Here is a 16038-nt window from a genome sequence, read left to right as displayed (position 1 = left end):
AAGTTTTTAGGTGTCAAGATCACCAATAACCTGTCCTGGTCCCCCCATGCTGACACTATAGTTAAGAAAGCTCATCAAAGCCTCTACTTTCTCAAAGGATGAAGGAAATTTGGCATGTCAGCTACTGCTCTCACCAACTTTTACAGATGCACCATAGAAAGCATCCTTTCTGGGTTGTATCACAGCTTGGTATGGCTCCTGCTCTGCCCAAGACCGCAAGAAACTACAAAGGGTCATGAATGCAGCCCAGTCCATCACGCAAACCAGCCTCCCATCCACTGACTCTGTCTACACTTCCTGCTGCCTCGGCAAAGCAGCCAGCATAATTAAGGACCTCATGCACCCCGGACATTCTCTCTTCCACCTTCTTCCATCGGGGAAAAGATACAAAAGTCTGAGGACACATGCCAACTGCTTCTTCCCTGCTGCCATCAGACTTTTGAATGGACCTACCTCACATTATGTTGATCTTTCTCTACACCCTAGCTATAACAGTAACACTACATTCTGCATCCCCTCCTTTCCTTCTCCCCTATGTGCTCTAGGAATGATATGCTTTGTCTGTATAACACGCAAGAAACAGCACTTTTCACTGTATTCCAGTACATGTGATAATAATCTTTCTTTTGTTTATTTTTATCCTTGGAGGTATTTCATAGATTTATACAATCCCCAAAGTGCAGAAGGAGGCCATTCAGGCCATCGAGTCTGCACCGACAACAATCCCACCCAGACCCTATCCTCATAACCCCACCTATTTACCCAGCTAATCTCCCTGACACAACGATGCAATTCAGTATGGCCAATCAACCTAACCCGCACATCTTTGGACTGTAGGAGGAAACCAGGGCACCCGGAGCAAATCTACGCAGACACGGGGAAAACGTGCAGACTCCACACAGACAAGGCTGGAACTGAACCCGCCACAGTGGTTAACACTGCTGCCTCACAGCACCAGGGACCTGGGGTCGATTCCAGCCTCGGGTCACTGTTTGTGCGCAGTCTGCATCTTCTCCCCATGTCTGCATGGGTTTCCTCCGGGTGCTCCAGTTTCCTCCCACAGTTCAAAGATATGCAGGTTAGGTTGATTAGCAATGCTAAATTGATCCTAGTGTCAGGGGGATTAGCAGGGTAAATCTGTGGGATTACGGGAATAGGGATCTGGGAGGGATTGTGATTCTATTCTATGATTCGAACCCGGGTCCCTGATGCTGTGAGGCAGCAGTGCCAACCACTGTGCCACCCAGTGCCACATCCAACTGTGGCCCAACTGCTGTTAAAACCCTTGTAGATACATCCATACACTAATTCAATAAAGTGCCCCGATGTAGGGGATGACACTAAGGCATGCACGTGAGTCAAACAGTCCTCTGGCAGAGTGAGTTTTATTCAGGATGAACAACAGAGGTAGAGCCACAGGGCTGCAAGAAAATACTGACACTTGTATTTTTGGTGTTTGGTTTATTAAATGGTTCAAAAGAAACCACTTCATAAACATTTTTTTGTGCCCTGTTGTGTGCACCCATTCCCTTCCCCTACCCCGCTGTTCAAGCAGACCAGAGGCCTCAGTTCCATTAACCCATCGACTTAAAATGCAATTGGTTTAAAATCATCATGGGCACAGTGTAGAAGGAGCCATGCATGATCTGGCACCATAACCAGCAAGGCAGTTAACAAGGTGAAGAAGGCAGGAGCAGCAGGAGGTTTGATTTTCCCTCCAGCGCTGCTGTGCTGGGAGGGATGGAGGAGACAGCAAGAAGGAAAGGTGCGAAGGACATCATGCGACCTTCCAGCTCCTTCTCCCTGGCGCCATGGGTGGAGAGCAGGATCTTTGCTTAGTGGGGGAGGGCTGACCAGGAAATAGCCTGGTGAAGAATGGACACAAGTTTATTTATTTATTGTCACAAGTAGGCTTACATTAACACTGCAATGAAGTTACTGTGAAATTCCCCTAGTCGCCACACTCCGGCGCCTGCTCGGGAGAATTTAGCATGGCCAACGCACCGAGCCAGCACATCTTTCAGACTGTGGGAGGAAACCGGAGCACCTGGAGGAAACCCATGCAGACACGGGGAGAATGTCCAGGCTTTGCACAGACCCAAGCTGGGAATCGAACCCGGGTCCCTGGCGCTGTGAGGCAGCTGTGCTAACCACTGCACCACCGTGCTGCCTAAGGAGGCTTGGCTTCTATTTCCTTGAGGTTAGAAGGCTGAAAAGGTGATCTAATCGAGGTCCTTGAATTTGTAAAAGGCATTCAGGAGGTTGGTAACGGGAATAAAAACTGTTTATTCTACTGGGGGAATATAAAGCAAGTGGGAAACACATCTTGAATCAAGAGCCAGGCCATTAAGGCAAAATGCACTCATCAAAGTTAATGAGTGGAAATCCAGAACTCTCTGCGTGAGGGTCAACTGAAGGCTTTTCAAGACTAAGACTTATTTTGTGAGGTGGGGATATCAAGGAATATGGAGCTGTCAGTAAAGTTTATTTGGCTGCATCACAAGCTTCCATTAACATTGCAAAGACGTTACTGTGAAAATCCCCCAATCGCCGCACTCTGGTGCCTATACGGGTTCACTGAGGGTGAATTTAGCACGGCCAATGCACCTAGCCAGCACGTCTTTCGGAATGTGGGAGGAAACCGCAGCACCCGGAGGAAACCCTCACAGACACGGGGAGAACGCGCAGAGTCCACATAGTGAGCCAAGCCGAGAATCGAACCCAAGTCCCTGACGCTGTGAGGCAGCAGTGCTAACCACTGTGCCACCATGATGGTTGGCTGAATTGTGGCCTCAGATCCACTTTCCTGTCTCTCTTACTCACCCTCGTTGATCAAATATCTGTTCAAGTCAATGTCCCAGCCTCCACTGCTCGCTGAAGAAGAACATTCCAGTTTAACAGACACCCAGAGAAAATTCTTTCTGGTGTATCGCAGCTTGGTATGGCTCCTGCTCTGACCAAGACCACATAAAACTACAAAAGGTCATGAACGAAGCCCAGTCCATCACACAAACCAGCCTCCCATCCATTGACTTTGTCTACACTTCCCGCTGCCTCGCAAAAGCAGCCAACATAATTAAGGACCCCACGCACCCCGGACATTTTCTCTTCCACTTTCTTGTGTTGGGAAAAAGATACAAAAGTCTGAGGTCACGTACCAACCGACTCAAGAATAGCTTCTTCCCTGCTGCTGTCACACTTTTGAATGGACCTACTTGGCATTAAGTTGATCTTCCTCTACACCCTAGCTATGACTGTAACACTACATTCTGCACCCTCTCCTTTCCTTCTCTATGAGCGGTATGCTTTGTCTGTATAGCTCACAAGAAACAATACTTTTTACTTCCACCCAATACACGTGACAATAATAAATTTTAAAAAATCCCCTCAGCTCAGTCTTAAATGGGAAACTCATTTTTAAACTGTCCCCCATAATTCTGGACTGCCCCTTGAGGGGAAACACCCTCTCAGCATCCATCCTGTCTCGCAAGGTTAGAAGGCGGCACAGTGGTTAGCACTGCTGCTTCACAATGCCGGGGACCCGGGTTCGATTCCCAGCTTGGGTCACCGTCAGTGTGGAGTTTGCACTTTCTCCCCGGGTCTGTGTGGGTTTCCTCCGGGTGCTCCGGTTTCCTCCCACAGTCCAAAGATGTGCGGGCTAGGTGGATTGGCCGTGCTAAATTGCCCCTTAGTGTCCAAAGATGTGCAGGTTAGGTGGATTGGCTATGCTAAATTAACCCTTGATGTCAGGGGGACTAGCAGGGTAAATGTGGGGTTATGGAAGTGGGATTGTCGTCGGTACAGACTCGATGGGCTGAATGGCCTCCTTCTGCACTGTAGAGATTCTATGATAAAATCACCTGTCATTCCTCAAAATTACAATGCTCAATCTTTTCTCGAAACATAACCCCAGGAACCAAGTCGAATGAATCTTCAAGGTCTCTTAACAGAATTTTCTCAAGACCAAAGCTCGCGTGGACCTTTCTGATCTGCCTCACTTGGAGAAGCAATGTCAACCAGCAAACCATCCCTCCATTCAGAGGACAAGTTACTCAGAAACTCTCATCTGCGAATGCTGCCTCTCCTAAGATTGCTTCCATTAGCAGCTCCCGGGATACTAACGAGCTGCGTCTAACAGCAAAAGGACAGGCACAGCGGAACACCAATCGCTAAAGGATTTATTATAATCAGTTTACACCCAAAACTCTATTCCACATGCGGACCACAGGTACAGGAGTAAGCCTTTCAACCCATTTTGAGGCTATTCCACCAGTAAGATCTTGTCTGTATTCGATGGAGTTTAGGATGAGGGGGAGGAGGGAGGGGGTGGAAATCTCATTGAAACTTACAGAACACTGATAGGCCTGGGTGGAGTGAACATGGGGAAGATGTTTCCATTAGTCGGAGAGACTAGGATCCGATGGCACAGCCTCAGAGTAAAGGGATGATCCTTTAGAATCGAGATGAGGAGGAATTTCTTCATAGAATCCCTACAGTGCAGGAGGCCATTTGGCCCATTGAACCTGCACCAATGACAATCCCACACAAGCCCTATCCACGTAACCCCACATATTTACTCTGCTCACTCCCCTGACACTGACATGCAATTTAACATGGCCAATCCATCTAACCTAACATCTTGGGACACTAAGCGGCACTTTAGCATGGCCAATCAACCTAAGTTACACATCTTTCCACACTAAGGGCCACTTTAGCATGGCTAATCCACCTAACCTGCACATCTTTAGACACTAAGGGGCAATTTAGTATGGCGAATCCGCCTAACCCGCACATCTTTAGACACTAAGGGGCAATTTAGCATGGCCAATCCACCTAACCTGCACATCTTTAGACACTAAGGGGCAATTTAGCATGGCCAATCCACCTAACTGGCACATCTTTCGACACTAAGGGGCAATTTAGCATGGCCAATCCGCCTAACCCGCACATCTTTAGACACTAAGGGGCAATTGAGCATGGCCAATCCGCCTAACCCGCACATCTTTAGACACTAAGGGGCAATTTAGCATGGCCAATCCACCGAACCTGCACATCTTGAGACCATGGGAGGAAACCGGAGCACCTGTAAGAAACCCATGCAGAAATAGGGATAATGTGCATTCTTCAGCCAGAGGATGGTGAATCTGTGGAATTCATTGCCACAGAAGGCTGTGGAGGCCGGGTCATTGAGTGTATTTAAGACGGAGATAGATAGGTTCGTGATTGGTATGGGGATCAAAGGTTACGGAGAAAAAAGCGGGAGAATGGGGTTGAGAAATTTATCAGCTATGGTTGACAGGCGGAGCAGATTCAATGGGCCGAATGGCCTAATTCTACTCCTATATCTCATGGTCTTATCCACCTGTCTTGGTTCCATATCCCGGTCAAGGGGGAAACAAAATGCTTAGATCTCCGATTTAAAATAATTAAATTAGCATCTAGTATTTCTTTGGAGTTTCGCACCTCTGTTACCCTTTTCATGTAGAAGTGTGTCCCAATTTCCAAGTGGGATTGAGTGTCCGTGTACATGAATCACAAAACATTCGCAAGCAGGTACAAAAGTTCTGGAAAGTAAATTGGCTGTTGGTCTCTCTTGCAAGGCAGATGAGGTATAAAAATAGGACGTCTTGCTACAACTGTGCAGGTAATTGGTCACAGTAAGAAGTCTCACAACACCAGGTTAAAGTCCAACAGGTTTATTTGGAATCACGAGCTTTTGGAGCGCTGCTCCTTCATCAGGTGATTCGCCTGGTAAAGAGGCAGCACCCCGAAAGCTCGTGATTCCAAATAAACCTATTGGACTTTAACCTGGCGTTGAGAGACTTCTTCCTGTGCCCACCCGAGTCCAATGCCAGGAATTTGGTGAGAATGCACCTGGGGTGCTGTGTACAGTTTTGGTCTCCTTACATAAGATGGTATACACACACTGAGTGCAGTCCGGAGAAGGTTCACTGGGCTGATTCCTGGGATGAAGGGCTTTGTTGTTGGAGCTCAGAAGAGTGAGGTGAACTTTTTTGAAAGATAGAGGGTGGAATTTTCCCCCAAAACATCTGGCTGGAATTATCCCGTCCCACCCGCCATGGGAATCGTAGTGGACGGGACACGGACCATGCAAAGATCCGTTGATCTCGTGTGGGATTTTCCGGTCTTGGAGCGAATGCGGCCAGAAAATCTAAGTGTCGTATCAGCGGGAAAACGGATGGGTTCCACGCCGGTCTTTTGGGCGAACCCGGCACTGCCAGTCTCCCGGCACTCTCGTCAGTTTTTCTGGCAGTTGGGAGCTTTGTGCCGGCATGGGGTAGTCAGAGGCTCAGTGCGCCAGGGTAGCCACCTTCAGAGCACTCGGGTGCCATCGTGCAGGGCACCCCAATTCCTACTGAACTGGGAGGCCTCTCCCCACCACCTCCACCAACCCCAATGGACATCGGACCCACCCCCCCCCCTCCTCGGCAGCATTGTCACCCCACTCCCGACACCAACACGGGTCGTTGGCATCAGGACCCTCCCAATGAGTCCCCTGGTAGACCTGAATAAACCAAAGGGTCACCATTTAAGAATAAGGGATTATATGAAGGCGATGTAGGGAGCTTTTTTTAAGTCTTCAGACTTCACTTCCTCAGTCAGCAGAGGAGTCTCTGCTGAGACAGAAGGTCGTCAAGGCTGAGGTAGACAGATTTTCGATTAACCAGTGAGGGGCTGGCAGGCTGGAAGGCCATGACAAGACAGCCACAATCTTATTGAATGGCAGACAGGCACAAGGGGCCACATGGACAATCAGCCAGGATCGTGATGCATGGCGCAGCAGGTTCGAAGGGCTGAATAGCCTACTCCTATCTTCTGTTTCTATGGACGATTCTGCTCCTTCTTCTGATGTTCCCTCCTGATTGCGCTGGCTCCAACTTCAAGGATTAGAATCCATAGAATCCCTACAGTGCACAGGGAGGCCATTCAGCCCATCGAGTCTGCACCAACAACAGTCCCACCAGGCCCTATCCCCATAACCCCATGTATTTACCCTGCTAGTCTCCCTGACACTAAGGGGCAATTTAGCATGGCCAATCCACCTAACCTGCACATCTTTGGAGTGTGGCAGAAAACCCACGCAGACACAGGGAGAATGTGCAGACTCCACACAGACAGTGACTCAAGGCAGGAATCGAACCTGGGTTCCTGGTGCTGTGAGGCAGCAGTGCTAAACTGTGCCACCCATCCAAGACACTCTCCTACTTTAACCATCCCTTTCAAAGTCCTGGAAACCTAAATCAACTCACCCCATAACCAATCTATCTTCCAGTCAATGCCAGTCTCTTTTCAGTACATCCACATCCTAATCCAATCCTTAGAGCACTAGTACCCTCCTGTCTGATGTGTCATTTCCCAAGTGCAATGCCCAGAACTGCGCTCAGTAATTTAGAATTGGTCTAACCAGGGCTTTGTACAACCATAGCAAGATGTTTTTCCCCTTTATTTTCCAACACTCTGCGGAAGCACGGCGGCACAGTGGTTAGCACTGCTGCCTCATAGCGCCACGGACCTGGGTTCGAATCCCGTCTTGGGTCACTGTCTGAGTGGAATCTGCATGTTCTCCCCATGTCCGCGTGGGTTTCCTCCCACAGTCCGAAAAACGTGCTGGTTAGGGTGCATTGGCTATGCAAAATTCTCCCTCAGTGTACCCGAACAGGCACCGGAGTGTGGCGACGAGGAGCTTTCCACAGTAATTTCATTGCAGTGTCAATGTACGCCCACTCGTGACACTAATAAAAAAATACTGAACATGAAGGATGACCGGGCATGGGAATCATAGCGGGTGGCGGGACAGACCATGAAAAGGTCCGTTGACCTCGAACAGGATTTTCCAGTTCTGGGGCGAGCGCGGCTGGAAAATCCTGCCCTCTGGTTCAGCCATTTGGATTATTGCGGTCCCTTCTCACTCGACTGCCGCTCGCTCCAGATTTTATTTCTTAAATTGCAAAACATTTTGTGCTGTTCCCGCACTGGTCCCCTTTGCTGGATCTTCATAATCGCCACACGACTCAGAGTTTAATCTCCGGTACATAAATACATTTAATAAATGACATAAATAAAATATATTAGATACTAGGTGAGCAAAGTGCCGTTATCTTTGGAAGGAGCCAGAAGGTAACTTGCACCACAGTCCGGTCCACTGTTAAATGCTTCATTTTAAATAAAAACCTGACTCATTTTAAATTTGGTCAGGGAACAAGGAGGGAACGGAGTCGGCCGCTATCGCACACATCACGGATCAGGAAGCGCTGTGACGCCTGCATTACTGGAATAGGTTAGGCCTCACGGGGTGACCCGCGTTACTGGAATGGGCGAGCTGCATCACTGCGGCAAAACTAATGCAAGTGGCCAGACTTGCCACAACTTGGAGGAGGCAGGCACTGGGAGCAGACCCACTCCAGCGGAAATTCCTCCTCATCTGTTTTAAAAGATTGTCGCTTTAGCCTGAGTGTGCAGGTTCAGTCGGCAGTTAGGAAGGCAAATTCAATGTCAGCATTCATGTCGAGTGGGCTAGAATACAAGGGCAGGGATGTACTTCTGAGGCCGTGTAAGGCTCTGGTCAGACCCCATTTGGAGTATTGTGAGCAGTTTTGGGCCCCGTATCTAAGGAAGGATGTGCTGGCCCTGGAAAGGGTTCAGAGGAGGTTCACCAGAATGATCCCTGGAATGAAGAGCTTGTCGTATGAGGAACGGTTGAGGACTCTGGGTCTGTACTCGTTGGAGTTTGGAAGAATGAGGGGGGGATCTTATTGAAACTTACAGGATATTGCGAGACCTGGATAGAGTGGACGTGGAAAGGATGTTTCCACTAGTAGGAAAAATTAGAACCAGAGGGCACAACCTCAGACTGAAGGGACGATCCTTTAAAACAGAGACGAGGAGGAATTTCTTCAGCCAGAGAGTGGTGAATCTGTGGATCTCTTAGCCACAGAAGGCTGTGGAGGCCGGGTCATTGAGTGTCTTTAAGACAGAAATAAATAGCTTCTTGATTAATACGGGGATCAATGGTTATGGAAAAAAGGCAGGAGAATGGGGATGGGAAAAATATCAGCCATGATTGAATGGCGGAGCAGACTCGATGGGCCGAGTGGCCTAATTCTGCTCCTATGTCTTATGGTCTAAATGAGTGGCGGGGACAGACGGGCCCACTGCAGCTGGGTCCAGGAACCAGAAAGTGTACAGAGGTCAAATGTTGCAAAAAAAGAAAAACAGACATGTTGCCTAAGCTTGTTGTCTACTCTTCAGTGTGATTCTGTAATTGGGCAGCACTTGTTGAACACTCCCGAGTGTGCTAATAGCTACACTAACGACCAATTTAAGGTCATCCGTTCAGCTCGTGATGTGGCTCATTTACATTTGCTGGAAGTGACACAGACGCTCGGACACAGGGACCCCCTTCACTGCAATCAGACGTGCAAGCCTTGCGCATTTTTTGAATTACTTGGGAGTTTGGAGAGCTTAGTCCCTTATCCTCTTCTCCATGGCGACGCCTCGGCCAGAGTGGGCATATGAACCAATCAGCATCATTTTCTCCTGCCCGTATAAATTGGTGTGTTCGTTTGAAATTTGGCATTCTGGCATTTGTCCTGATGAGTGCAAGGCAAAAAGCTTTGGCAACCTGTCTCTTTTTGTGTGACTGCTGGAACTGCCCAGTAGCGGGGGTCACATTGCAAATGGTGAGTACGACTGGGCACCCCCATGCTGCCTTCATGTCGTATGGACTTGGGAGCAGACCAAGTTACGCAGGTAGATTTCTTCTCCCTACCCCTCGTAGACAGGAGGAAGGTTCAGGAATATATTAGATATCTCTTCTATATATACTATATGTATACACATACACACACGCACTCATGCATGCACACACGCACATGCACACGCACACGCACATGCACACACGTTAAGCAGTTTTATGATTTCCATGCATGAACACGAGCATGTCCACATGTTCCGGAGCAATGGCCGACCGCTTGCTATAAATGTTATGCCCTGCCTCCGTGAATATCCAGTTGGCTGGCACCACAGTCGCGGGCACGGCGAGCAGCTTCCTTGCGGCGTGGGCAAGGAGCGGGTACTGGGTGTGGTGAGTCTTCCACCACTGGAGGGGGTCCTGGCAGAGGGAGGAGGCCTCGCTGGTCTGGAAGTTGCTGATCTCCTGCTCGGCCTGCTGGTTGACTGAGTTGGCCGACGCGCTCCGGACGTTGCAGAGGTCGCCCAGGAGGAACTCGATGCCCGAGTCGTGCTTGGGCCTCTTGGCCGCGTCGGGGCAGGCGCTGGGCAGCTCCGGGCCCGGCCTGCCGACCGCCGGCGGGTGCAGCTGCGCCAGCTCGGCCGCCTCGCGCTTGAGGGCGTGGAGTGTCTCCACCCGCTCCGCCTGGCTGAGGAAGTCCAGACCTCGGAAACGCGGGTCCAGCGCGCAGGCCAGGTTGAGGATCTGGTTGACCTCCCGGTCGGAGTACCACTGGTTGAGGTCGGCGCAGATGGTGCGCTTGATGTCATGGGCCATCTCCGAGTCATTCTCGTTGGCGGCCAAATGCTTGTACACCAGGCTGGTGATCACCGGCTTCACCAGAGACAAGCTGGAGAAATGCTCCTTGGCGAAGGTGGAGGTCGCAATAGCCAGAGGCTTCAGGATGTCCACAATCTCGCAGACCACTTGCCAGTCGTCCGGCCTCAGTGCCAACCCTTTGTCTTGGAGGCCCTCGCTGAGGCTATCGAGAAAGTGCCGGTGCTCCTGCAGGCTCTGCAGCAGGCTGTGTGTGCTGTACCACTCCGAGCCGCCAGCGAGGAACATCTTGGACTGGACCTTCAAGAGCGACTCGCTGGAGCCCAGTTTGTCGCGTAACGCGGGTGAGGAGAAGACGCACTCCATCAGCCGCTTGCAGCGAGCCAGCACCCTGAGCACCGAGGGCTGCTGCAAAGCCGAGTCGACGCAGTTCTGCAGCACGTGGCCAATGCAGGGCAGCGCCTTCCATCCTACTTTGGAAGCGGCCAGCCGGACATCGACATTGCTCACCATGACGGAGTGAGATGTCCTCTCCCTGATTCCCCACTCGTCGGCGATCTCCAAGAGGGCCGCCTTGACGTTCTCGGCCGTGGTCTCCTCCATCACAGGACGGGTGGAAAGCACCCGGTGCTTGAAGTCGAAGGAGCCGTCGACGTAGTGGACGATGACCGTGACGTAGGACCGTGGGCATTTGTGCCTCCAGAGGTCGATGCTGACCGCGCAGTGTTGTAGCAACTTCATGGAGTCCATCACCCTCAGCTTCGCCTGGGCGTGCATGTCCTGCAGGACAGCCTGCGCAAAGAAGCTTACGCTGGGGATCTTGTAGGTGGGCTCCAGCACACTCATCATCTGGACAAAGCCCTCTCCCTCGATGGTCTTCAGGGGCAGGAGATCCGCGACGATGAACTCCGAGATCGCCCTGGTCGTTCTCCCAACAGGGGGCGTCACCCCCGTCGCGGTTCTGGATGAAATGTCTTGGGGGTAGGCATCTACTCCCTTTGGCGTTGGCACAGAGGTGCCGCCGACCAGCTCGTTGTATTCATGCCTGTGCTTGTAAATGAGGTGCTGCCTCAGGTTGGTCGTGTTGCCGCTGTACGACAACCGGACCCCGCACAGCTTGCAAATGATTTTTGTCTTGTCCAGGATGCGCCCCAAAGCGTCTCCCTGGAAGCCAAAGAAGGTCCAATAGCGGCTCTGCGCCCGGCCGAGACTCACCAGGTTCTGAGTTCCTTCCAGCAGGGTGCCTGGGGCATCCCTGCCCACCTGGCAGATGCTGCCGCCGCCGCTCTGCAGGTTGGCCTTATGTGCATGGATGATGGAGGCCACCAGGTCGCTGCAGTTGTACTGGTCAGGGGGGTTCATGTGGTTGGAGATCCCATTGGGAACTTTGCTCTGGAGGTCTTGAAACAGCTTCATCAGCAACTCCTTCTCACCAAACTCATACTTGAAGTGTTCACCTAAGAAAAGAAAACCGGCATCAGCTTTCCCATAACTGTTGGTACATCAGACAAAGGCCATTCGGCCCATCGGGTCTGCTCCACCATTCAATGGGATCATGACTGATCTGATGTGATAATCCTCAACTGCACTTTCCCACTTTATCCTCTCGATTCCATTACTGATAGGTTTAAGGTGAGAGGGGAGAGATACAAAAGGGCACAGAGGGGCAACTTTTTTCACAGAGAGGGTGGTGAGTGTCTGGCACAAGCTGCCAGAGGTAATAGTAGAGGCGGGTACAATTTTGTCTTTTAAAAAGCATTTAGACAGTTACATGCGTAAGATGGGTTTAGAGGGATATGGGCCAAACCCGAGCATTTGGGACTAGCTTAGGGGTTTAAAAAAAAAGTCCCAGTCTATCCAGCCTCTCCTTATAACTCAATCCATCAAGTCCCGGTAGTATCCTAGTAAATCTTTTCTGCACTCTTTCTAGTTTAATAATATCCTTTCTATAATAGGGTGACCAGAATTGCACACAGTATTCCATGTCTTGTACAACTTCAACAAGACAATTGGGCCGAAGGGCCTGTTTCCATGCTGTAAACCTCTATGACTCTGTCGGTCTCAGTCCTGAACATACTAAACAACAGCTCTCTGCGGCAAAGATTCACTACCCACCGAGAGAAGACATTCCTCCTCATCTCTGTCTTAAAGGGGCAGCACGGTGGTTGGCACTGCTGCCTCACAGCACCAGGGACCAGGGTTCGATTCCCGGCTCGGCTCACTCTCTGCCAATGCTCTACCCTTGCTAATATGCTACCCTAACACAAGGGCTCTTATCCTATTATGTACCTTTTGTGCGGTACCTTATCGAACATCTTTAGGAAATCCAAGTATATTACATCTACTGATTCTCCTTTGTCTATCCTGATCGCTATCACCTCAAAGAATTATAATAGGTTTACCAGGCATAATTTCCCCGTCATGAAGCCACGCTGATTCTGTTTGATTATATTATCTATAATGGTAGGGCATTGGGGAGAGTTACAGAACAAAGGGATCTAGGGGTACATGTTCATAGCTCCTTGAAAGTGGAGTCACAGGTGGACAGATGGTGAGGAAGGCATTCAGCATGCTTGGTTTCATCGGTCAGAACATTGAATACAGGAGTTGGGACGTCCTGTTGAAGTTGTACAAGACATGGAATACTGTGTGCAATTCTGGTCACCCTATTATAGAAAGGATATTATTAAACTAGAAAGAGTGCAGAAAAGATTTACTAGGATGCTACCGGGACTTGTTGGATTGAGTTATAAGGAGAGGCTGAATAGACTGGGACGTTTTTCTCTGGAGCGTAGGAGGCTGAGGGGTGACCTTATAGAGGTCTATAAAATAATGAGGGGCATAGACAAGGTAGATAGTCAATATCTTTTCCCAAAGGTCGGGGAGTCTAAAACTAGAGGGCATAGGTTTAAGGTGAGAGGGGAGAGATACAAAAGTGTCCAGAGGGGCAATTTTTTCACACAGAGGGTGGTGAGTGTCTGGAACAAGTTGCCAGAGGTAGTAATAGAGGCGGGTACAATTTTATCTTTTAAAAAGCATTTAGATAGTTACATGGGTACGATGGGTATAGAGGGATATGGGCCAAAAGCGGGCAATTGGGATTAGTTTAGGGGCTTTAAAAACAAAAGGGGTGGCATGGACAAGTTGGGCCGAAGGGCCTGTTTCCATGCTGTAAACTGCTATGACTCGATGACTCTATATCTAAATGCTCTGATATTATTCTTTACAATGGACCCTAACATTTTCCCAGTGACTCATGCCTTTTGATGCTGTCCACTGTTATTTACAGGAGGCACTGTGACAGATCAGGAATGTGTGGATGCCTTTTTAAGGCCACAAAGACAAATAGATGCTGCACAAGCCACTTGATGGGTTCATACTGAGGTCAATTATGAGGCTGCAGATACTACAGCTCCAGTAGTTCACTGGGATAGAGTTACAAAGATTAGCAACCCTCTGTACCTATCGTCTCTTAACTTGAAGACTATAACGCTTATCTCATAGAAGATAGGAGCAGGAGGCCATTCGGCCCTTCGAGCCTGCTCCGCCATTCATCACGATCATGGCTGATCGTCCAACTCAGTAGCCTAATCCTGCTTTCTCCCCATAACCTTTGATCCCATTCACCCCAAGTGCTATATCCAGCCGCCTCTTGAATACATTCAATGTTTTGACATCAACTACTTCCTGTGGTAATGAATTCCACAGGCTCACCACTCTTTGGCTGAAGAAATGTCTCCTCACCTCCGTCCTAAATGGTCTACCCTGAATCCTCAGACTGTGACCCCTGGTTCTGGACTCTCCCACCAAAATTAGGGCGGCACGGTGGCACAGTGGTTAGCACTGCTGCCTCACAGTACCAGAGACCCGGGTTCAATTCCCAGCTTGGGGTCACTGTCTGTGCGGAGTCTGCACGTTCTCCCCGTGTCTGCGTGGGTTTCCTCCGGATGCTCCGGTTTCCTCCCGCAGTCCGAAAGACGTGCTGGTTAGGGTGCATTGGCCGTGCTAAATTCTCCCTCAGTGTTACCCGAACAGACGCTGGAGTGTGGCGACTAGGGGATTTTCACAGTAACTTCATTGCGATGTTAATGTAAGCCTCCTTGTGACACTAATAGATAAACTTTAGAATGCTTATTTCTAGGCCCTCCAACCGAAACATGGAAACTGTTGTGAAGACAGATGACCTATCAACCTAGTTATTCCCAACTTCTAAAAAGATTTCAGAATTTTTTTTTGGAAGAATCAAGTGGCCAACCAAAGCCTCCCAAACCTACCCCTTACCAACAGGGTTAAGAATTTTCCAGTTCAGGTAACTCTTATCAGGTGCTCCTGTCTCCTGCAACCCAAGCCGGCACATAGCTTGGCTATTCGGTCCTTGGAGCCTGCTCTGCTATTCATTATGATCATGGCTGATCATCAAATTCAATATCCAGATCCCGCCTTCCCACCCCCTCTTATCGAGAGGGCAAAGAGATTCAGATTTCCATAAACCTTGCTAGCCTGCAATCAATACCGCTTACAATAAAACCAAAAGTCTTCAAGTTTTCTTGAGTTGTAATTAGCGAGGCCTGTGGCACATTCTGTCTTCTCCGCTAAAAAGTAAAGTTAAAAGTTTATTTATTAGTCACAAGGCTTACATTAACACTGCAATGAAGTCACTGTGAAATTCCTCTAGTTGCCACACTCCGGTGCCTGTTCGGGTACTCTGAGGGAGAATTTAGCACGTCCAATACACCCTAACCAGCACGTCTTTCAGACTGTGGGGGGAAACCCACGCAGACACGGGGGGAAACATGCAGACTTCACACAGACAAGCCGGGAATCGAACCCGGGTCCCTGGCGCTGTGAGGCAGCAGTGCTAACCCACTGTGCCGCCGTGCCACCCAAGGCCAGCATAATCGAGACACAATGATCTTTACTATTTCCTAGCGCGGAGATTTCACCAGCACGGATAGGGTCCCTACCTAATTTTAACCCAAGCGTCCTGGCGTACTCTTCTCCAATCCACACCAGCAGCTCTGCTCCAGCGGCAATCGGCTGACTCGCCCGGTAGTAGATTTTACTGCGGTACTGAAAGACCGTCAGGTTGTGTTCCTCTTCGCTCGAGGCACACGCCACGTACCTGCAGGGAAAGGGCAAGGGTATCATTGTACAGCCGGTTCACGCGACACGGAGTTCTTCAGCCAGTTCAAACGTCAACTAAAAACTCAAGATACACAGCCCCAAAAAGAACTGGCTGCCCATTTTACACCTATCCCTGGGCCCCTTCCATTAATTTAAAATCAGTTCTGCGGGAACGGGTGGTCAATATAAAATGACCCTGGGGGACTCAGGGCCACAAAGGTAAACTTCAAGCGGGCAGAAGACAAGGATAATTGGATCAGGACATGCAGACGTAACTCAGCGTCCAGTTTAATGTCTTTATTCACTACTGAGATTTGGTATTAGGGGAAGATGGTGGCATCTTGGTAACGTCACTGGACATCACCAAGGTTTTTAGCTTTTCAGTT

The 16038-nt window shown here is 49.7% G+C and overlaps 1 protein-coding gene across 1 annotated transcript in view; it reads right to left on the bottom strand.

Annotated features, from left to right (window-relative positions):
• Positions 1-1515: 1515 nt before the first annotated feature.
• Positions 1516-16038, bottom strand: part of zbed4l1 (zinc finger BED-type containing 4-like 1) — a 25074-nt gene continuing 10551 nt past the window's right edge. The window contains exons 3-4 of the mRNA XM_078237257.1: positions 15493-15785; positions 1516-11985 (exon numbers count right to left, since the gene is read on the bottom strand). Coding sequence (XP_078093383.1) covers positions 9923-11985; positions 15493-15676 — 2247 coding nt within the window. The 5' untranslated portion in view covers positions 15677-15785 and the 3' untranslated portion in view covers positions 1516-9922. The remainder of the gene's footprint in view (positions 11986-15492; positions 15786-16038) is intronic.

The sequence above is a fragment of the Mustelus asterias genome, chromosome 21 (assembly GCF_964213995.1).
Source record: "Mustelus asterias chromosome 21, sMusAst1.hap1.1, whole genome shotgun sequence".
Taxonomy (NCBI): domain Eukaryota; kingdom Metazoa; phylum Chordata; class Chondrichthyes; order Carcharhiniformes; family Triakidae; genus Mustelus; species Mustelus asterias.
This window is presented reverse-complemented; position numbering and strand designations above follow the sequence as displayed.